This window comes from Thalassophryne amazonica, chromosome 4, assembly GCF_902500255.1.
Source record: "Thalassophryne amazonica chromosome 4, fThaAma1.1, whole genome shotgun sequence".
NCBI classification, from domain to species: Eukaryota; Metazoa; Chordata; class Actinopteri; order Batrachoidiformes; family Batrachoididae; genus Thalassophryne; species Thalassophryne amazonica.
Genome location: NC_047106.1, coordinates 14972704 through 14997378, shown reverse-complemented (window position 1 = coordinate 14997378; position 24675 = coordinate 14972704). Strand labels below are relative to the sequence as shown.

At 44.8% G+C, this 24675-nt stretch overlaps 1 protein-coding gene across 1 annotated transcript in view; it reads right to left on the bottom strand.

Annotated features, from left to right (window-relative positions):
• Nucleotides 1-24675, bottom strand: part of ncam1b (neural cell adhesion molecule 1b) — a 396526-nt gene that overhangs the window by 363226 nt on the left and 8625 nt on the right. The window contains exon 2 of the mRNA XM_034169136.1: nt 11188-11294. Within this exon, the coding sequence (XP_034025027.1) occupies nt 11188-11239 (52 nt within the window). The 5' untranslated portion in view covers nt 11240-11294. The remainder of the gene's footprint in view (nt 1-11187; nt 11295-24675) is intronic.

Below are 24675 nucleotides of genomic sequence, written 5' to 3'. Positions count from 1 at the left end.
TCATAATTATTGTATGGCCTTGCCTTACAATATAAAGCGCCTTGGGGCAACTGTTTGTTGTGATTTCGCGCTATATAAAAAAAAAGTTGATTGATTGATTGATCTGTAATTATTGTATGGCTTTTGCCTTACAATATAAAGCGCCTTGGGGCAACTGTTTGTTGTGATTTGGCGCTATATAAATAAAATTGATTTGATTTTGATATGTTTTCCTATTGTTCCTATTCAGACATATTTTGTGATTTTGCCAGAAAAAAAACTGTCTAAAACCTGTTTTAGCCAGGTTTTAACAATTATGCGTCTAAAATGTCCCAACCCTTTTGCTGAAGAATTCCAGGGTCAGGGGTCAAAATACATTTTTTAAACTACTTGCACTGGTGCTAGTAACAAAAAAATTACTTGCACCAAAAAAAAGTTACTTGCACAACCAAAAGTCACTTTAGTCACTTTCACACCAGGCCCACTTCGAGTTGCTTCTTCCTGTGGCGTCATGACGACGCAGGAATTTCTGTGTCAGGTGCGCGCAGCAGGGGGCAGAGACAAGGTGAGAACGCAGCCTGCAGGTTCACTGCACAGAGGAATCAGTGCACAGTTTGGCTGCAGCCAGACTGTGCACTTTGACTTCTCTTCTAGTTTATATTTGTTCTTGTGCTGAGCTGCAGCTCTGCGCTCTGAGTTCTGTTAATAGTTTATCGTTCCTCCTGTGACCGCGAGATGCGCGCGCGCGAGCAATCAGTCTGTGAGCAGGACTTATGTCCTTTATTTAACACAGTGATGAGAGAGTCTGAGCGGAGAGCAAGAACCTAACAGCCTGCAGCCAGACAGTTTTTTTTTCACGTGCGTGCGCAAACGACTCGTCACAGCAACTCGCTCCGTGTGTGAGAGTTATAAACGCAGGGAAGACGAAGACAGCACACTGGAAATTGTTTTTTTCCTTATTTATTCCTTTACTGGTTCATTATACTGGTGATTATAGTTGATAAAACTTGGATAACTTGCACCAGTGCTAGTGAAGTACAGAATTACGTGCACCGCTCGAATAATACGTGCACAAACTAGCACATGCATGTACTATTTCGAGCCCTGAGGGTAGTATTCCTCCTTCATTATTTCATCCACTTTGAGCAATGTACCAGATCCAATAACAGCAAAACAACCCTAGAACATAATGCTGACACTACTGTATTTTAAGCCGCAGTCACTCTAATGATGGACAGAGAAAAACGATTAGTTATGTCTTTACATATTTTGTCCATTGGCAAATACGTCAGTCTCCTATGGAGTTAGGGCCCTAATAGACAGATGACATCGCATTTCCACAAAGTTCTCTGCTGAGCAGAAATATTTTTTCAAGTTTTTGTCTGATCTAATGACACTTTCCTCCAGAAGGTTTATTTGTATTTAAGACGATAGAATAAACTGTACCCCCCCCAATTAATAACTAATTGATTACTAAAGTTGTTGATCAACTTATTTCAGCTGCACTTGCCGCTGTGGTTGTGGACATTCTCCAATTATTCATTTCTACTTACATTTTCCCAACAAACTGAAGAGGAACTTCATTTCCATTACAATGCAGTCAGGATTCCACCTCCCGCTCTCTGTCCTGTCCTCTCTGAGTATCAACCCTGCATGCACCACACTGCACAGATCAGATTAAAAGGATATCCCACAAAACCCTGCTTGCGAGTGTAGCGGTCCAACCGTAAGTGCCTCACATGTCAAAACACAGAGTTTAATCAAAAACTGTGTGCTGCTAATGTCAGTAAAGTGTAACGAGACTCCCAACTCCCCCAGTCGGACTTAGATAACGGCTTTTAACAACTTAGAGGATCGCCTGTCAAAGCCTTTATGTGGCATCATATTACATAACACATGATTCACAGTGGAGGATGGTGAAAGAGACCCATCACTGACCCTGAAAGACCCGTCATGCACTTTGTGGAGAGATTTATCATCAGGACCGGTGCACGGTAACAGTTTGGGCCTGAATCCAGAGCTCTGTGGGAGGTGGCAGGTCTACCTTTGAGAGAATCCCTTTCAGTTTTAACTTTTTTGTGGATACTGTGGGCAGTCTGCTCTTCCCGGTGCTATGTTATGTTGAATATTTATTTGCAGGAAATTCCCAAATCCCTAAATGCAAAATACACACTTTGACTACAGAGCTAATTTGTCCAATCAACTGATTCCTTTATTTATTCGATTCAACACTTTTTCTTTTTCTTTTTTTTTCTTTTTTTTTTTTTTGCTTTTTGGTTTTGATATTTTCTACAGCCTCATTAATTTCTCAAAAGCTCTTGGAATCGCTGGTATTTTGGCAGTTGTTTAACAGGTAAAATTATGTATTCTAATCCAATTAAATTTTTTCCACAAGTCTGATTAGTTAATCATGTGAGATTTCAGACCATATAATATCCGGGGTAACAGTGGCAAAATATCCAACCGTTTCACATTTGGATGTATTACTCTGCACCCTGACCGGTGTTCTGACGAGATGTCATTCTTGTCAACAGGCAGCCCTCCGTGCAACTGCGCATGTGCACGCATGCGCAATATTTTTGGGACGCGGAACTGTCGATTTATGCAACGAGACATACACTTCGACAGAACACCAGCTGCACGCGCTGCTATGCAGATGTCATAATGGCGCTGTTAGCTGAGAGTGAGAGAAAGTCGCATACCAACGACCCCGCCAAAATGGGTGAATTTAAGCTACGATACGAAAGTATTGATGTGAATTCTGACACAGAATTACCGTTTTACATTTGATGGATTCTCACATTTGATGGATTACTCCACACCCTGACCGCTGTTGGAGCGATGCTGCCTCACGGTAAGCCTCGCCGACCAAATTACCTACAGCAAAATAAACCGTGCAAACAATGGAATTGGATTAGAATGAGAATAACCCCCTTCTGTCTGATGATTTGCGGGCTTCACTGTCTCGAGGCTGTAAAACGCCAGCTCAGCGTGCTGAGGACGAGAAGCAGAACAGAGATTTCTGTATGCTGAAAGGGAGAAAGTCTCCATTAAAATCCTGAACGTGAGCATCGATGATGATATTTATTTTACAGTTGAAACCCTTCATGTTTCCCAAAACTTTGAAGCTTGCGCAGTACTTAAACAGCGAGAGAGGAAGAAAAAGAGAGAGAGAGAGAGACGGAGGGAGAGAGAAAGCGAGCAAGTGAGAGAGAGAAAGCGAGCGAGAGACACAGTGAGAGAGTGAGAGACAGACAGAGAGGGAGAGAGAGAAGGGGGAGAGACAGAGACAGGCAGGGAGAGAGAGTGCTGTCTTTTCTCTTCAAGTTTATAAAAATAAAGCTAGAATAGTCTATAAAAATAAAAGTACTTAATTCTTTCACCAAAACATCAAATCTAGGCTTTCATCTTAGATGCATACACCTTCTGGCAAATTGAAGCTCAACTTTCAGGTCTCCTTTTTAAGAAAATCCTCATATAAAATCAACAACAATAACAATAATAATAATAATAATAATAATAATATTAAAGCAAACACAGCTCTGGTATCAGATCGGAAAAGTATCTGTATAGGCAGATATCCAAATTCAGGTATCTGGATCAGATCGGAAGTGAAAAATTGTCGATCGGTGCATCCTTAATTAAAACAGTCTTTCACAACAACAGTATTTAAAACAACTAGCAGTTAGTTTAAACAGCTCTATATGAATATTTATTAAGTTTTTTTATTCAGAGGCTTAAAGCAGTGACTCTATCAACACTTTGCCCAAGTAAGGAAAATAAACCATTTTTAACATTTCAATGGGATATTTTAGCACTTTTAGAGAAAGTGAAAAAAATTACTGATTAACCTGCCCTGTCCACATGTTGACTGTGTTCTGCATGTTGTGCCATGCATGTGATTCATGTGGTCAGTGCCCAAGTGGTCAGGACATTCGCGATTGTGGGCTCATTTTTAGAAGGAAAACAAACTCAGCTGCAACTGCAGCATGCAACAAATTTACAACAGTAAATTGTGTTTGATCATCTGGGCAACACTAATGTTATGCTAACATTACTCTGCTAATGTCATAAGCAAAACTGCCACCCCAGCTTGCTTACTGTTGGGCGTCATCCAGCCTACTAACTCCAATACCGCGAGGTGACACTGTGACCATGTGTGAAGAAACAGAAGTGGAAGGCGTTGTTCGGTCGGCAAAAGTATGTCAGGTTACTGTTGCATTGCTGTATTTCATTTCCAGTTACTGCAGCTGTTAACCCTATCCCTACATCATGTGCTGTGAAAGAATGGAATATATATTCACGACCGAGTGACAATATATTATGTTGATATATTGCATTATCATATACCTATAAATGATACGCCAATATGATTGGATAAAACACTAAAGAATAAATAGCAATACACCCTTTTCGCGGACGGGTAATATTTTTCATACCACCCGAGTAATCAGCCAATCAGGTGTCACGTACAATTCTTTCTGCCTCGCTTAGAAAACAGCGCTTGGAACTTGAGGTGGATGGATGATGAAAGAAGCAAAACACCTTTGCAATTTATGTCGATATTTTGATGAATTTCTTCATTTACAGCAGCTTCATTAAACAAATGTACTCAAATGATTATCAGCATGACGGCGAGCTTACAGGCTAACCTCCGCTAACACTAGAGGACAGTTGCCAGTTATGGCTTCTGAAACAAGGGAGAAAAAAAAGAAACAGCACAGTTCAGCTGAAGCATTAGTGGACGTAAAATTTTCTGTCTGTTAAGAGCTTCACCTCTTGTTCCATGTGTGTATTTCCCACCGGTGTCACGTACTTGCGTCAGCTGAACTGTGCTGTTTCTTTTTTTTTTCTCCCTTGTTTCAGAAGCCATAACTGGCAACTGTCTTCTAGTGTTAGCGGAGGTTAGCCTGTAAGCTCGCCATCGTGCTGATAATCATTCGAGTACATTTGTTTAATGAAGCTGCTGTAAATGAAGAAATTCATCAAAAATTCATCAAAATATCGACGTAAATTGCAAAGGTGTTTTGCTTCTTTCATCATCCATCCACCTCAAGTTCCAAGTGTTGTTTCCTAAGCGAGGCGGAAAGAATTGTACGTGACACCGGTCTGCATCACCGCGATTGCTCTCACTGCCTCCGATGCGCTTACGGAGCCTGCGGGCTCCGTAAGCGCTGCAGCGGGCCACTCACACCGCCCCCTATCTGCTGTGCCGAGCTGCATGCAGCAACAGGTCCAGAGACTACATTTGCTGTTTTGATGCGCAGTGTCCGCTGCATGGTCTTGGTAACGCAGCCACAGAGCTCCGTGGCCATGACTTGGATTCTTTGCGGGTCCCGCATCCGTACCCCCGGAGGCAGTGAGCGAAGGGAGAGCACGCGCATTGTGTTCTGCGTGCATTTATCATTTATAGGTATATGATAAAATCGTTATCAAGTTGTTCAGAAAACCATAAAAATATACACCCATAAATCCATAAAATATGCACCCATAAATATACACCCATGGTTTTCTTCAGGGTGTATAAAGCCATATTCATTGGTGAACAACTTGATAACTGATAATATTCACCTGTAGGGCTGAAACGATTAGTCGAGTAACTCAAATAATTCGATTACAAAATGCTTGAGGCAAATTCTGTGCCTCGAAGCTTCGTTTAACGTTGTAGTACATATGCCAGGACTGTGTGTGGCACTGCAACGTCCGCAGGAAAAAAAAACAGAATAAGACTGGAGCATAACAGCTAATCAAATTAGCAACGATAGCTACCGCTTTCCCAACGTGACACACAGAGTAAAATAAAGCCTTTTAAGAGAAAGATGGTCCACGCTGATCATCTGAAACAGACTTACTGTGCATTTAAAGCGAAGCAGTGTGTTTGTCTAAACACACTGTCTGCTCTACGTGGGGAGGGACTATTGACCCAGTGGCCGGCTGCTGTCTCTCTCTGCCCAGTGTGAGGGGCTCTCAGACCGGGCAAGTCACAGCTCTGTCCCCGGCCACTCTTTCTTCTGTGTTTCCCTCAGACTCACACTGAGTGTTTGACTTTTTAATTTTTGGGTTTTTTTGGGCAACACACAAAACTTCACAAACACAGTAACTTAAATAAAATAATAATAAAAAAACTGACTGTGAGGCTGCATGTTCAACCTCCAGCTGAAATGCATCTGCTGAATTGCAGAGAAAGAGGGACAAAAAAAAAAAAAAACACGCAGGGACCCAGTCTATCAACCTTTATAAAAAAACAAAAACTTAAACATGGTTAAATTTTACAAGTTGGAGAAAACAAAACAGAAAGCCACATCCCATCGCCATTTCAGCAAAATTCCAACACAGGGACACTCTGCCATTGCTTAGGGAGAGCCCTGGACGCAAAAGTACTTTTTATCCGATTACTCGATTAATCACCAGAATAATCGATAGAATACTCGATTACTAAAATAATCAATAGCTGCAGCCCTATTCACCTGTATTCACTATAATATGGTAACATTCTTTCTGCATATTCTGACTGTTACTTGTTAATTCTTCTTTCCTATCATAACACAAACACTTTCCTTGTTCATTTTTACAATAGTTGCATTATGCAATGAAACAGCATGATGATGATGATTACTGTGCAGTGTAGTTTTAAGCATTAACACTTGCAATTTGCAACTGGTATAGTAGGTGGCAGTACTGCACCTTTATGTACATTATTGCTGGCTATTCAATACAAAACAGGAACACTTAATATGTTTTATAATAAATGTTAAATGATAACAGGGGTTTATCTTCTTTTTTTTCTGTTGTAAGCTTCCACAGTGAAGCAGTTTAGCTGGCCTTGTTTTTTTATTCTTTTCACTGCAGACACCCATTAGCAGCTAAAGATGGAGCTCTATGTGGTGCTGTTTTGAACAAGGGGACTTTGTCCACTGCATGAACCACAACACACAACTAAAATATTGCAGCAGAGCCACCAGCTCGATGATATATCCATAGAAGGTATATCTGTATACGAGGTCTGTCAATAAAGTATAGGTCCTTTTTATTTTTTTCAAAAACTATATGGATTTCATTCATATGTTTTTACGTCAGACATGCTTGAACCTTTGTGCGCATGCGTGAGTTTTTCCACGCCTGTCGGTGACATCATTCACCTGTGAGCACTCCTTGTGGGAGGAGTCGTCCCGCCCCTCATCGGAATTCCTTTGTCTGAGAAGTTGCTGAGAGACTGGCGCTTTGATCAAAATTTTTTCTAAACCTGTCCGCACGTCTTTCATTAAAAAAATCTCCTTTAACAGTGGAATATCCAGATAAAATGCTGAAACCGACTTCTTCTGAAACTTCTCTGTTCTCTCACGACGTCCTGGATCAATAGAGCCTGAAATGTGGAGGTTTTCAGCTTGAAACAGGCTGACGACGGCGCCTGAGAGCGCTGCATGACGTCTTGCACCGTGGGAAGTCCTTAAAGCGACAGTATCACCTCAAAATCTCTCATCAGCCGTTAAAAGTTTCACCGAAAACCAGCTTAATTTTTCGAACCGTGTCCACTTCGATGTGTCTCACAGGTTTAGAAAAAATTTTGATCAAACAAAGCGCCAGTCTCTCAGCAACTTCTCAGACAAAGGAATTCCGACGAGGGGCTGGACGACTCCTCCCACAAGGAGTGCTCACAGGCGAATGACGTCACCGACAGGCATGGAAAAACTCACGCATGCGCACGAGGGTTCAAGCATGTCTGACGTAAAAACATATGAATGAAATCCATATAGTTTTTGAAAAAAAATAAAAAGGACCTATACTTTATTGACAGACCTCGTATATACTGGACAAAGCCCATGTGACGTCACCCACAGGTTTTCTATAGAGACCTGGTGTCACCGACCAAACGGTCCCCGCTAAAACTGCACTCCAGTCATCATCTATCTTAGCGACAGATATCTGAAGCTTTACAACAATCATTCCCACATAAATTCAGTATTGTTTCATAATAAAAGAACGATTCAGCGCAACAGCAGCATGCAGCAGCGAGTCGCTCCTGTTTGTAAGTTATAAAATACATCTATCAACTGTTTAACAGGTCAGGTATTACTCAGACATATGCACATTAAGGTTTAGCATGGAAAAAATATGAGAATTATGAGCGCACTCACGGCTCAAAAACCCAGAGGACCCCTTATAGAGATAGCTGCCCAAGCTGCCTAATGTAAAAAACACTAACTTCAGCAATGAACGCTACTGATCACTGGTCTCAAAAATTACCCAGGTAACTAGCAAAAAATGGAAATCTGCCAAAAAGCGGAGTTTTTTTCATCCCTGCTTCAAGCGGCCAGGAACTGCAACTTTTAATTCTTCCAGGAGGGCTTCTTCTTCTTTAATAATTATGATGATGAACACAGACATATGGATCATACAAAAGTTATATGTCAGCATTGTTTATCTGTGATCAAGTATGGAACTGGTTGTACGTCAAACATCCCCCAAAATTAAAATCAGTGTTACAAAAAAAAAAAAAAGGTGAATGCAGAGCTCCCCTCTTTCTAACAATTCAGACTGGGCCAAAACAATTACAGCTTTTTTTATAGCAGCAGATATGCAAACAAATTCTGTTGCTGAGAAAATTATTAAAGTTTATAGCACTAACGAAATTCCCGAAGCCAAAACGAAACAAGAAATCTGGACTTAGCTACGTTGACTTTTGGAAACATCATTTAACTGCTGTCCAGCTTCATTTCTGTAGCTGGCGCTTGGTCAGAATTTTCAAACTGTTGAAAAATGTGAACGAATCCTGACGACAACCTCAATTTGTCTGTATTCCATTTTGCTTTCTGTCTTGACAGTTCCTCATTGTTTGCGTAGTTCCCATACATCAGCATTCCGTTTGATTGTCATCCATCCCCCCCCCGACGTGTGTGTGTGTGTGTGTGTGTGTCTGTGCACACACAGCGTCAAGACAACGCAACAGCAGCGAGTCTGTGGACACCACAGACTCACTGCAGAAATGATCACATGCTGGCTCTTTGTTTTGATTTTGTTTTAAAGCATCAAGGTCGCCATTCGCTTCGTTTTTCTTTTGTTAGTTTTGGTTTCATTCCGGTCTTTTATGCGTTCTGCACTCGCAGGCTTTTCGGTGATGAGAGAAGTCCAGGCTCAGTGGTCTACTTTATCTCGACGATTTGTGACTTTGTGACTTTTTTCCTTCGTTTAGCAAATGCCATGTGCCATGTGACCAGGCCATTAAACACACATTCAAGTCAATGAGTCTGGTTATGAAGTTCCCCCTCTCGCTTAATTAAACAAACAAACAAAAACACAAGCAGTTTAATGTTGCGTTCCTTCTTTTCAACATAGCAAGGATCTACCGAACCAGAAAATTAAACACGCTAGTTACCAAACTGTGATTTTTGTGTAGTGTTACACCACGCTGATGCAAACAGCCAAGACAAAGACTCCCCTCTTCCTGCACACCTTGAGGTATCACTCATCAATAACAAATTGTCGGTAAATGAAAATTTCAGCCAAGTTGATCACAACCTCGACACCTCTGAAACACGATTTCCATACCTACTTTACAGGGTACCATTAATACTACGATCACCCACGATCTAAAAAAGTGCAAAAACAGGATGAAATGGCTTGATTCCCCCTGGAGCAGCAGCTGCAGTCTTGCTGCCTCTGCCCTTGCGCCCTTGGCCAGGCATGATCGAGCTGTTAAACTTTTTGCAAAACCCACAACAAATGTTTATTAAGGCTGCTTTGGCTTAAATTTTTTTACCCTGATGGAGCATGATCAAACAAGTGTCAAGGTGTAGTCACTATGAATACCCCATTTAAAGAAGCTCAAACATGACTGAAGCTCTTCAGAGTACAAATTAGTAACCGCGTACAATCAACAATCAGAAGTAACTGCATACAATCAACAATTTTGAGAATTGGGATCAAATGTTTGAAATGCTCAAACATTTGATCCCGATTTTAAATTTGGTGCCGATGATGGCCATAACTACTATGTATATCAAGTTTCAACATTGACAAAGATGGATCAAGTTAATTTGATGCTTCAAAATGTTATTTCTACCTGGTTCTTTTATGTAAGATTCTGCCCCTTACCAAAAACCAAACCACTGCGTTTCTCATTTTGAGTTTATTCAAGATTACGTTAGAAGCCAGGCCTGGGACCCTCACAGACAGTGTCCATCTTGTGAAAAGCCCCTAAAATTAGTCATACAACACTTTTATACCTTGTGGGTGTTAACATGGGTGTGGTTTAGTCTCACATTTCTAATGTTACTGGCTCTCACCAACAGGGGAAGATCTCCCTGTGTCTGAAACTTGGATACAAGATAAAGTAAAACTTAACTTATATTTCTCAGAACTTCCAAACAAATAACACAAATAGTTGATAGCTAACACAAAATAAAGACTTAGCACAGATATTATCTAAAAAAAAAAAAAATTCCGATTTGCTATTTGGGATTACATGGGATGAAATGACACTTTGTGGAATATCCCCATTAGACAGTCTCTTCAACACATTTAAGCAGCTGTCACAGGTTCTCCTAATCGAAGTGTTAAAAACTTATATGAAGCTCAACAATGTACAGCTTTTTGTCTACATCTTAAAACTGTGGTGAGAAGTATCAGTAAACGTTATCAGTGTCGATACAGGAGTTGATAAAAAAAACGCCCACCCTTTTCTGAAGTTGGCTAGCAAATTCAGAGTTACTGGCTTTATATCAACCCTTGATTGCTTCAATGTTACTGAACTGGCTCAAAAGTTTATAAATTACCACCAGGAACGTCTGCTTTGACGGCTATCAGGGATAATTCACCACGTCAGAGTCCAGACAAATATAGAAACGCCCCATGTGAGGGCGAGGATAAAAATATGGGGACAGTAATTCTGATGTAATCACAACAACAAACAGGCTCTGAGCGTCCACAATGTAAAGGCTCGTTGGCCCTGAACATCACGAAAACTGAAGTGAGCGAACAATCTGTTCTGAAGCCACAGAAAACGTCCCCCGGCGTGAAAGCTGCCTTTACTTTTGAAATTTCTAACAAGACGACGCTAATTAGCGGCGACATCCAGATGCAGTGTTGCACCTGCTAGCAGAGTGCGCGCGGGAGGAGACAGGAGGACCGAGGAGAGACAGGAGGACCGGAGGTCCTGTCCACTGTCACAGGAGACAAACTAAAGCAACAGCTGTGAGGAGCTCCACTTACCTGTGCAGCCCGCAAGAAGAAAGAATAAAAAAATATCCCTCGACTGGACCATCGTAACTCCCGGAGTGTCCAACGGCGAAGCTAATGTTTAATCTGGGGACTCTCTCCCCGCGGCAGCGGTGCTCGCTGTTTGTTTATTTATTTATTTATTTATCTATTTTTACGTTTTAATATCTTTTCATCCTAATCTATATTTGGGGTTGAGTCGGTACAGACTGTCAGCAGTGAGCCAGTGGAGATGACGAGCTGCAGCAGTCAGAGATTAGCAACGATGAGCGCCAGAGCGCCGTTCAAAGTCTGACTGACAAGCAGCGCCCGATCACACGCGCGTATCACTCCGCCGCGCAAGGGGCGCAGTGGCGCTCCTCGGGAAAATAGTGCGCATTTGTCCACGGTTCAAACCGAATAGTATGATCTTGTAAAATACGATATTCCGAAAATCGAAAAAGATTGCTATTCTCTCTCTCTGAGGGTGGGGTGGTATTTTTTTAAATAAATCAGAAGAGGAGGCATTGCCATAAGTTGCCACATACTGCAGCATCAAGCACATAAGTTTCCAACTTTTCCTGGACAGGACGCCAGTCCATCACAAACCAATTCACCAGACAAGGCTGGTGACTGTTTACAGCTGAGTGGACTGGGAAGATGCAGGTGAAGTACTGTCCAACAACACACTGTAGCTGTCATTTCTGGATTCAAACCTTGAGCTCTCTGTTCCTTTAACACAGAGCCATCAAAGGAGATTACTGGATAATTAGGCCTTTCATGGAGAATAAAAGAAGAATCCTGAGAACAAATGAATAAATAAATACCAAAACACAAAGACACAATATGACTGTGCAATCATTCAGCGAAATCACAAGTAGTAGTCCTATAATGTATGGTGGCCCATGGGTGCCGGTGGTTATCTGCAGCCACTGTAAAGTGAAACACATGAGAGCAAACAATGTGTCTCCTCCTGGACGGAATGACAATACAACAGAGGTCCACAAGGAATTCTGGCCACAACTGTATTTTATAAAGGACAGTGACATTTTTAGAGAAAAACCTTTCTGAAAACACAATAATTCCAACACTTCTGAAAATAAGTAAATTCCAGAAACAAAACAATGCAGAAAATGGAAGTGTTTCAGACAACACAATGAGACACTTCAAAAATACAACTTTAAAAAATACTTGACAAAATATAAGATTTCAGGCAGGGGTGGTGGCAAAGTGGTTAATGCGCTTGGTTTCAGTGCAGCAGGTTACGGGTTCAAATCCCACCCCTGCCACATTTCTCCATGTAATGTGGAGTTGCATCAGGAAGGGCATCCGGCATAAAACCTGTGCCAATTCAACATGCAGATCCACCTTGGATTTGTTGTGGCAACCCCGAGTGCAAACAAGGGAGCAGCTGAAAGGACTTACATTTACAAAATATAAGATTTCAGGAACCACAATGACATTTTAAAAACTGAGTAAATGAGACTTCTGTGGTTTTTGTTTTCAGCTTCTGCCTTTGTTTCACCACAGCAGATTCAATATACATGCCAATTTGGCACAAGTTTTACACTGAAAGCCCTTTCCTGAATCCTGATGCAGCTCCACATGCAGAAAGAACATAAGTGGCCCTTGTTGTGTCCGGTGAACAAAAAAGTAAAGTTTGTCATCATCATGTCACTCATCATCTCGTCATTGTGTGATCTTAACGACATATACAGATTGCACGACAGTCCTGAACCAGGAATTTTCTGTTTTGTGCATCAACTCCTTGCACCACTCAACATTTCAAAATACAGTGTAATACAAAATAAAACAAAAAAAGTCCAGAAAGTACTACATTTTGGACAACTTAAAAAGCAATAGCATGAAATTTAAAAAAACACTTTAAAAAAATCAAAATATACAATAATACAAAATAATTGTCAAATTGTATTTTCTGGTTTTGTTTCTTGTTCTGTTGTGTAAAATGTTTTCTGTTTTGGTGCATTGTGTTGTGATATGTTATTGTGTATTGCATTTCAAGACCACCATATCATACAAAAATTTGAAAAGTTTCAACAATAAGATTGTAATTTACAATAAAGGTTGTCATATGTTGAAAACAAATCTTTTTTTTTTGTTGGGGGGAGTCAAAAGATACAGTTAATGAAGACAGTTTTAATTACATGGTGTAATGTTATAAAAATTAAATCCTGTTTTCAGTGAAATAATTAAAGCAAATTCTCTTTCTTTTGGGAAAAAAACATTTGATGTATATTAAATGTTTTAGGAGATCATAGTAGAATCTAACTGAAATATAAATATTTTAAAAATGGCAAAATCACCCGTTTACATATATTTGGTTATTACTTGTGAAATGCAGTGGCTTATAAATACAAAAAACACCAGCATCAATTCAACAGCAGATAGCTGTCTCAAAAAAAAAGTGTAAACTGAAAAAGTTTGCAAACACAGAACGCAAGCAAATGTAACCTGCAGAACCACATGCAAGAATTTAATTTAATAATGTTTCTGCTATAAATTCATGAACACAAAAACAAATAGGCACAACACAGCAGAGGTACTACCAACACAAAAACAGCTTTCGGCCCGGAGAACTTTTACTGGCTTCTGCTCATCAGTGCTTTGCTGACATATTACTACATTAATTTGTTTAATGCAATTATCTGCTGTTAAACTGATGCAGTTGTGGTTGCAAGGTTTTCTTTTTTTTTATCTCTGCCAACAAAGTCAGGTGGAGGTTATCTTTTCACCCGATTGTTTTGCTTGTGAACAGCCTGGAACCCACAATTTATCATACATCGCTGTGAATTTTTTATCGTATCCTGTGATACGAATCCTGTGAATTTGTAAACTGAAAGGCAAGAAGTGATTACATTTTCAAGGTCAAAGTCAGGAAAAATCTTGGAAAATTGGAAAAACCTCTATGCTTTAACACTGAAAGAGAATTTTCAAAAAATCTTACCCCTGTTAGAAAATACTGAATTTCTTTCATATTATGTAGGCTATAATATGAAGTATTCCCAGTTCCTGTCACTAGATCAATAACCGTCACATTCTTATGTGATGGAACTTCATTTAGGTTGTGAAATGAGTGGGACCTCGGGGACCAGCAGAGATAAGAATGTGCTTTGTTTGTAATATTCTGCACCCTCAGAGAGTTGTGCACTTTTTGATTTACATGGCTGGTGTGCAAACAGAACGACATGAAGATCGAATGGTTTGCGAACTTGCTTTCAAAATAGAAGGTTTGTCTCTGACAGGATGGTGGACTTGGTGATGACTGAAGAGGCCCAGTCCTGACGTGCACTGTTTCTGACAGACGCTGCACATGCACAGTAAAATCACCAGTGTTAAATTAACATTGACAGTGAACATATGGTCCCGCTCTGACTAGAGCAGGACCATATGTACACTAGCAGTGTTAATTCAACGCTGTCAGTGTTAGGTTTACACAGGTGATATTACTGTGTGGTTTCAGCAGGAAGCTTCTGCCAGTCATGCTCTCCAGGATCTTGCTCTCTCTCCTTCCTCTTTCTTCTCTGTGTTGTTCATTCACTTTTTTTTAACACTTCCAGCTGGCTCGTTCTCTTGTTTGTTCTTTTCTGGTCTTCCAGTCGATGGATCAGCTCTTGAGGTTGTGCTTCAGGAGGTTCTTGTAGCGTTTCTTCTGCCCTCTGGACTGTTTTCCTTCACTCAGCTGAATGCAGAAGATCTGCTGGGGAAGTCGGCTGTCATCCATCCTAACGATGTCACTCACCCACCAAAACCAGTTCTTGATGATGACACACTTGATGCACTGGAATTTGCTTCAGCCAGGACGCTGATGTTGGTACGCTCATCTTCCCACCTGATGCGGAGAACACGCTCCACATAACGTTGGTGGAATAGCTCGAGGGTCTTTGGGTGGCAGTAGGTGGTCCAGGTCTCAGACCCGTACAGCGGGGTTGGTATGATAATGGCTTAGTAGATGAGGAGTTTTGTCTCATGTCGAAGGTCTCTGTTGTTGAAAACACGGGTGCAAAGCCGGCCAAAGACAGTTCCTGCACACTTGAGTCGGTGTTGGATCTTGTCATCAATGTCATTGTTTGATGACACATGGCTGCCCAAGTATGGAAAGTGGGTCACGTTATCCAGGACCTGTCCGTGCAGTTTCACAGCAGCAAGCTTTGGATGAGCCATGTTGGGTGGAGACTGATACAGAACCTGTGTCTGCTTCAGGTTGATGTGAAATGTGGCATTGCATCAGGAAGGACATTAAAAACATGTACCAAACCAACATGCAGATCCATATCTGATCTGCAGCAGTGGCCCCAGGCAACATATAACAGATCAAAAATCAAACAGAATCTGACAGCTAACATTGTTTTCAAATATTACACATTTCCCGTGAAGCACACTATACAAACACACAGTGTTTCCTCCCAAAATATCATCATGACTCTTTGCCTGTCTTTTCCTGGGCTACGTTTTGATGCAATTGGAGAAGGCTGGGCAGAGAATGGAGATAAAAGGTTGGCGTGGGGCACCACAGAGGAGAAAAGGGGGGATTTGACTGACATTTGTGCTTGAGCATCATAGACGGGGAAAGTATGAGTCAGCTGATGACTCACAGATAAATGCCCTCTGAATATGGTACTGGACTCAGTGTGCATTGAAGTTGCAAAAAAGCTGACATCAAGTATTTATTTTTATGTTATCTGAAGGCTTTCTGGTGTAGAACAGTGGTGAAGAGAGGATGTGGCCTAGCAACAAAATGGTCCTGGGTTTGAACCCCAACTGTTAGGCTGAATGTCCCCATTGTGTCTGTGTAAGCAGCTTCCTCTGTGGGGTCATTTTAAGCTACAGTACAAAGACAGGGAGGCGGGTGTAGTGGATTAATGCATAGATCTTCTGTGTGAAAGGTTGTTGGTTCAAGCCCTTGTCTGTGATTCTTGGTTCAGTGATACATGTCTCATAGCAATTAGAACTCTATGAGGAAAAGAGCCAGACACCTGACTTCATCGCACCATGGTCAGGACGTGTACTCTTCTGACTGGCACACCCCTGAAGCTCAGGAATGATGATGGAACCACATTTGCTTAAGTTAACTGTTCATACAGTAGGTGTGAATGCAACAGTAGCTGCCACCAGGGGGCGACAAAGCCAAAAAATGGTGTGGATGGTTTTGTTTCTGGTTTTAGAAAATAAATAATTATCAACTGGGTTGAGGAAGATTTGCTTAAATTTTGGTATGATCTGGATCAGGGCCGGATCTTGTCTTTGATTCTTTTGAGGCAGATGCTACATTTCATCTTTGATCTCGGATCTGGATTACTTTGATTTCGTAATTAGGATCAAGTTGCAAATATCAATGAAAATAACCTCCTTGAAGAGGTTCAAAGATCTAAGATCTGTGATCGGGATCAAACACCGACTCAGGATCAAAGAACAGGCTCAGTGTTCGGCCATGTGGATATCAGATCAAGATCAAAGCTGCGTGATAAAGATCAAAGGTCAACAATCATGCTTGAGGTTAAGGTTAGGGTTTGTTGAACATTAAGATAGGATAACAGGTTAAGCCTATGATCTAGGATGAGGTTATGGGTAGGCTCATGTTCGGGGTTAGGGTTTGGGTTATGGTTAGAGTAAAGTCTCCCTGATTAGACACTGACTGTGAGAATTTTTTTTTTTTTTTTGTATTTTTATTAATTTGGCGAGATTTTCTTTGGTCATCATATGTCTTCCTCTGGAAATGGCACATTGGGGAGGCATAGTACGTGTCCCAAATGTCTCAGATGTCTTGTTGGGAAAGTGTAGGAACACGGACCCACAACAGGGGGCGCAAATGAACGGACAATGGAGGAAGTCAAATAACAATGCTTTACTGTTGTGAAACACGCACAACAAACACAACCGATTACAATGTCAAAGAATTAGCCGAATTCCAACAGTGTCGTGTGGGCAGGCTCGAAGATAGGAGACGTCTGTCTAAGTCGAACCGGAACCACCCAATTTCCTCCGCCACCGAACCCCGGGAATACTGGAGCCGCCAAGTCCCGAACTCCCAGGTGGCCACTGCCTCCTCTTGTCGGATCCGGTACTACTGGCGAGGAACAGAAACAGTCAGATGTGGGTGCGTCTGCACCCAGCAACACGTAGGGTGGAAACACCACCTCCACCTCTCGTCAGAAAAATACTGTAGTGTAGGAATGTGAGTACTTATCCAAAAAAGTCCAATACAGTCTCCAGCTGTCCTACACACAAGCAACAAAGTATTATTGTCAAGACGATAACACAACTGGCTGAGTACGTTACCTCCTTGGTAGAGCGATATCTCGGCAGAGAAGTGGAGATGACGTCTTGCAGATATACCACGGCGGATCAGAAGATTGGTAACAGCTGTCGTAGGTGACAGCTGTCACCCCGGCTGCTCCTGTGAGATGGCAGCGCCCTCTGGTGCCTGGAGCCCGCACTCCAGGCAAGGTGCCCTCTGGTGGTGGTGGGCCAGCAGTACCTCCTCTTCAGCGGCCCACACAACAGGACCCCCCCCTCAACGGGCGCCTCCTGGCGCCCGACCAGGCTTGTCCAGGTGGCGGCGGTAGAAATCGGCCAGGAGGGCCGGATCCAGGATGAAGCTCCTCTTCACCCAGGAGCGTTCTTCGGGGCCGTACCCCTCCCAGTCCACCAAATACTGGAAGCCCCGGCCCATCCTTCGGACATCTAAGAGCCGGCGCACAGTCCAAGCCGGCTCGCCATCGATGATCCGGGCAGCAGGTGGTGCCGGACCCGGAGTACAGAGGGGTGAGGTGTGATGGGGCTTAATCCGGGACACATGGAAAACGGGATGGATCCGCAGTGAGGCCGGAAGCTGAAGCTTCACCGCGGCTGGACTGATGACCTTGAGGATTTTAAACGGACCGATATACCGTTCCTGCAATTTAGGGGAGTCCACTTGGAGGGAAATGTCCTTAGTAGACAACCACACTTCCTGCCCTGGCCGATACGTAGGGGCCGGGGTCCGCCGACGGTCTGCATGGGCCTTCGTCCTCATCCGGGCCCGCAGCAAGGCAGAACGGGTGGCACGCCACACCCGACGGCACTTCCGTAGGTGGGCCTGGACCGAGGGCACACCGACGTCTCCCTCAACCACCGGAAACAAAGGAGGCTGGTACCCCAGACACACCTCGAAAGGGGAGAGGCCGGTGGCTGACGACACCTGGCTGTTATGGGCATACTCGATCCAGGCCAGATGGGTACTCCAGGCCGCCGGGTGCGTGGCTGTCACGCAACGCAGGGCCTGCTCCACTTCCTGATTGGCCCGTTCCGCCTGCCCGTTGGTCTGGGGATGGTACCTAGATGAGAGATTTACCGTGGCCCCCAGTTCCCGGCAGAAGCTCCTCCAGACTTGCGAGGAGAACTGGGGACCACGATCGGAGACGATGTCTGTTGGGATCCCATGCAGCCGGACGACGTGGTGGACCAGGAGGTCCGCTGTCTCCTGGGCCGTCGGGAGCTTCGGGAGGGCCACGAAGTGGGCCGCCTTGGAGAAACGGTCCACTATCGTGAGGATGGTGGTGTTGCCCTGGGACGGCGGGAGGCCCGTGACAAAATCCAGGCCGATGTGGGACCAGGGGCGATGGGGCACGGGCAGCGGCTGGAGCAGTCCCGAAGCCCTGCGATGGTCAGCCTTGCCCCTGGCACAGGTGGTGCAGGCCTGGATATAATCCCGGACGTCGGCTTCTAGGGACGCCCACCAGAAACGCTGCCGGACAACTGCCACGGTCCTTCGCACCCCTGGATGACAGGAGAGCTTAGAGCCGTGACAGAAGTCCAGGACTGCAGCCCTAGCCTCTGGTGGGATGTAGAGTCTGTTCTTCGGCCCAGTTCCGGGGTCCGGGCTTCGTGCCAGGGCCTCCCGGACGGTTCTCTCTACGTCCCAGGTGAGGGTGGCCACGATAGTGGACTCCGGGATGATGGATTCCGGTGGATCCGACAACTCCGCCTTGACTTCATCTTCATGTACCCGGGACAATGCATCCGATTTCTGGTTCTTGGTCCCGGGACGGTAGGTGATCCGGAAGTCAAAGCGGCCGAAGAACAGTGACCAGCTGGCTTGCCTGGGGTTCAGCCGCTTGGCGGTCCTGCTATACTCCAGGTTCCGGTCTTCTGTGTGAAAGGTTGTTGGTTCAAGCCCTTGTCTGTGATTCTTGGTTCAGTGATACATGTCTCATAGCAATTAGAACTCTATGAGGAAAAGAGCCAGACACCTGACTTCATCGCACCATGGTCAGGACGTGTACTCTTCTGACTGGCACACCCCTGAAGCTCAGGAATGATGATGGAACCACATTTGCTTAAGTTAACTGTTCATACAGTAGGTGTGAATGCAACAGTAGCTGCCACCAGGGGGCGACAAAGCCAAAAAATGGTGTGGATGGTTTTGTTTCTGGTTTTAGAAAATAAATAATTATCAACTGGGTTGAGGAAGATTTGCTTAAATTTGCTTAAATTGGTCAGTGAAAACCGTGAATGGCACGGACGTTCCCTCCAACAGATGTCTCCACTCTTCAAGAGCCTCTTTCACCGCAAGGAGCTCTCGATTGCCGACGTCATAATTCCGTTCGGCCGGGGTCAACCTGCGGGAAAAATAGGCACACGGGTGAAGGACCTTATCGGTCATCCCGCTCTGGGAAAGCACAGCTCCTATCCCTGATTCCGAGGCGTCCACTTCAACCACTAACTGGCGACTAGGATTGGGCTGCACCAGAACGGGTGCAGACGAGAAGCGCCGTTTCAACTCCTTGAACGCGGCATCGCAACGATCCGACCAGGTGAAGGGGACTTTTGGTGAGGTCAGGGCTGTCAGGGGGCTAACTACCTGACTGTAGCCCTTAATGAACCTCCTGTAAAAATTAGCAAAGCCGAGGAACTGTTGCAGCTTCCTACGGCTAGTGGGTTGGGGCCAGTCTCTCACCGCCGCAACTTTGGCCGGATCAGGAGCGACGGAGTTAGGGGAGATGATAAACCCCAGGAAGGACAAAGAAGTGCGGTGGAACTCGCACTTCTCGCCCTTCACAAACAGCCGGTTCTCCAACAACCGCTGCAGGACCTGACGTACATGTAGGACATGGGTCTCAAGATCCGGAGAAAAGATGAGTATATCGTCCAGATATACGAAGACAAATCGGTGCAGGAAATCCCGCAAGACATCATTAACCAATGCTTGGAACGTCGCGGGGGCGTTTGTAAGACCGAACGGCATGACCAGGTACTCAAAGTGACCTAAGGGGGTGTTAAATGCCGTCTTCCACTCGTCTCCCTTCCGGATCCGAACCAGGTGATACGCATTTCTAAGATCGAGCTTGGTGAACATTTTGGCTCCATGCAGGGGCGTGAACACAGAATCCAACAAGGGCAAGGGGTATCGGTTACGAACCGTGATCTCGTTCAGCCCCCTGTAATCAATGCATGGACGTAGTCCGCCATCCTTTTTACCCACAAAAAAGAAACCTGCACCCATCGGGGAGGTGGAATTCTGGATCAACCCGGCAGCTAGAGAGTCCCGGATGTAGGTCTCCATTGATTCGCGCTCAGGTCGTGAGAGGTTGTACAGCCTGCTGGACGGGAACTCAACGCCTGGAACCAAATCAATGGCACAATCGTACGGACGGTGGGGGGGAAGGGTGAGCGCCAGATCCTTGCTGAACACGTCCACAAGGTCATGGTACTCCACCGGCACCATCCCTAGATTGGGCGGGACTCTGACCTCCTCCTTAGCCTGGGAACCGGGAGGAACCGAGGAACATAAACATACCCGATGGCAGGTCTCGCTCCACTGAACCACTACCCCGGATGGTCAATCGATCCGGGGATTGTGTTTTAACATCCAGGGGAACCCTAGAATCACGCGGGAGGTGGCAGGAGTCACAAAAAACTCGATCACCTCCCGGTGATTCCCTGACACCACCAGAGTTACTGGTGGTGTCTTATGTGTGATAGGAGGGAGTAGGGAGCCATCTAGTGCCCGTACCTGCACAGGAGAGGTAAGCGCCACCAGAGGGAGCCCTATCTCCCTGGCCCATTTACTGTCTAACAGATTCCCTTCAGAGCCCGTGTCCACCAGTGCTGGGGCCTTCAGGGTTGAATCCTCATAAAGGATTGTAACTGGGAGTCGTGTGGCAATATGGGTGTGTCCCACGTGAATGTCTCGGCCCACCCCTAGCCCAGTTTCTAGGGGCGGGCGTTGGTGTTTAACCGCTCGGGGCAGTCTCTAACCTGATGCTCTGTCGAGCCACAAACAAAACACGCTCCGCGGACCAGCCTCCTCTGTCTATCTGGTGCCCTAAATGTGGCCCTGCTCGTGTCCATAGCTTCGTCAGCAGGGGGAGCTGTAACCCCACGGAGAGTAGGGGCCGTGGAGCATGGGGAGGGCGGGACGCGGTCGGAACCGGAAGGGAGAGGGACGGCGCGTGCCCGGCCACGCCCTTCGTCTCGTTCCCGACGGCGTTCTTCTATCCGATTGTCTAATCGAATAACGAGATCAATAAGCCCATCTAAATCCCGCGGTTCGTCCTTTGCCACCAGGTGCTCCTTGAGGACCAACAACAGTCCGTTTACAAAGGCGGCGCGGAGGGCAGTGCTATTCCAGCCGGACCTCGCAGCCGCGATGCGGAAGTCGACTGCATAGGCAGCTGCGCTCCGGCGCCCCTGTCTCATTGACAGCAGCACGGCTGAAGCGGTCTCTCCTCTATTTGGGTGATCGAACACTGTTCTGAACTCCCTCACAAACCCATCATATGTCTGAAGGAGCCGTGAATTTTGCTCCCAGAGCACTGTAGCCCAAGCGCGTGCCTCACCGCGAAGCAGATTTATCACATAAGCTATTTTGCTAGCATCAGTCGCGTACATGACGGGACGCTGTGCGAAGACGAGCGAACACTGCATAAGGAAGTCCGCGCACGTCTCCACACAGCCCCGTACGGCTCTGGGGGGCTTATGTATGCTTCCGGGGAAGGTGGGAGGGGTCGTTGAACGACCTGTGGAACGTCACTGTTACGCACAGGGTCGACAGGAGGGAGAGCCGCAGCGGCGCACTGAGGGCGCGCTTCCACCTGCGCGGCGAGAGCCTCCACCCTGCGGTTCAGGAGGACGTTCTGCTCGGTCATTAAATCCAACCGAGCCGTGAAAGCGGTGAGGATCCGCTGCAACTCACCGATCACCCTTCCTGCGGACGCCTGTGCGCCCTGGTCTTCCATTGGCCGTTCAACAGCCGGTTGACGCTCCTCGGGATCCATGACGTTGGCCGAGATATCCTGTTGGGAAAGTGTAGGAACACGGACCCACAACAGGGGGCGCAAATGAACGGACAATGGAGGAAGTCAAATAACAATGCTTTACTGTTGTGAAACACGCACAACAAACACAACCGATTACAATGTCAAAGAATAAGCCGAATTCCAACGGTGTCGTGTGGGCAGGCTCGAAGATAGGAGACGTCTGTCTAAGTCGAACCGGAACCACCCGATTTCCTCCGCCACCAAACCCCGGGAATACTGGAGCCGCCAAGTCCCGAACTCCCAGGTGGCCACTGCCTCCGCTTGTCGGATCCGGTACTGCTGGCGAGGAACAGAAACAGTCAGATGTGGGTGCGTCTGCACCCAGCAACACGTAGGGTGGAAACACCACCTCCACCTCTCGTCAGAAAAATACTGTAGTGTAGGAATGTGAGTACTTATCCAAAAAAGTCCAATACAGTCTCCAGCTGTCCTACACACAAGCAACAAAGTATTATTGTCAAGACGATAACACAATTGGCTGAGTACGTTACCTCCTTGGTAGAGCGATATCTCGGCAGAGAAGTGGAGATGACGTCTTGCAGATATACCGCGGCAGATCAGAAGATTGGTAACAGCTGTCGTAGGTGACAGCTGTCACCCCGGCTGCTCCTGTGAGATGGCAGCGCCCTCTGGTGCCTGGAGCCCGCACTCCAGGCAAGGTGCCCTCTGGTGGTGGTGGGCCAGCAGTACCTCCTCTTCAGCGGCCCACACAACAGGTCTTCAATTTTCAATTCAATTTGTTTTTACCAATATAGCGCCATATCAAAATGGAAGTTGTCTCAAAATGCTATACATGAGCAATGTCCCACCCAGTGAGCAATGACAATCAATCAAACAAACAAAAAAGTCTTGCGCAGATAAAGCATAGACTAAGGGCAGTCTCCCATTGCCGATTTTTGGCTAAAACTTCTCTTCAAAAGACAGAAAAAACTGGCTTGAGTAAAATAAAAAAAATATTAGACAATGCTAAAATACCCTCAGCCATGTGAGCATAAAAATAGGAAACAGAATGTGACCTTTAGACCTCTTAAAATAGGTCAAGGTTAGCCTTCTTTGTCCAAGGTCTGTGTCCCAAGAATGCTCCCTATGAATTTGAAGGCTCTAGCAGTAATAGGACTGGACTTATGCCAGCCCAGTTTTTTTGTTTTTTCATGCCCCCGTCATGAAAAGTGCCCGCTTTTTGTGACAGTTTTTTTTTTATATTTTGCTATTTATAAACTTCCCCTTCTCCTAACTCTAACCATAACCATAGTGCAAGTATGTACACTCCCTAAACGTTAACCATGACCCCCCAGATCTCCCCTCTCACCCCAGATTTTGTGCCCCTGTCATGAAATGAATTTGTCCCCCCTTTATGAAAACACCCCATTTTCGTACCTCCATCACGAACCCATAGATTAATGTACTTTTCGGAACTCAGTCCCACGAACTGCCATGAGACTGGGTTACTTATGCTGAGCACAGACATAAGGATGGACGGATGGACGCAAGGCTTTCGCAATACCCAATGGCCATATTTTGGCCTCAGTTAAAAAATAGACAACATTCATGTTAACTACTATTTTACACTCCTTACATATGAGTGAAACTGAATATTGCAGAATATGCCAGAATAAGTACAATTCCCATTACATGATTGATTTTGCACATGCACAACAAACATAAAAAAACAACACGAAAATGTTTCTGTTAAAAACTTAAAACTGTCTTCTGCTGAAGACTTTGACATGCTTTTCATGGGTTTTAAGTTGTGGAGGATTACTACATACTGTACCGGGTTCACTTTTACCTACATTTAAACAAGCGTAGCTCCGACCTGTATGAGTTCAATCTGACTATCCACGTTTTCTGGATTACGATTTATCCAATTGTCACAATTTTTGAAAAACATTTAAAACTTTCCCGATTGCTCACAGTACTCTACAACTCAACTTTTTTTTATTTTTTAATCACAGATTAGGTTGTTGTCATGGAATTTTTACTAGAGCATGAATTTTATTTCATTTATCCAAAACAGAGGTCAGAAATCCTGAGCTGTCTGAAAAACGTCTTGCTGTGGACATTGAGGTCATACACTTTTATTTTCTGCTAAATTGGTGTGAACTTCCTCCACTGCAGTTTATAATCTCAGATTCTCTTTCCTCCTCCACCACAGGAACAGAAGGCAGTAACATATTGCTCTGAA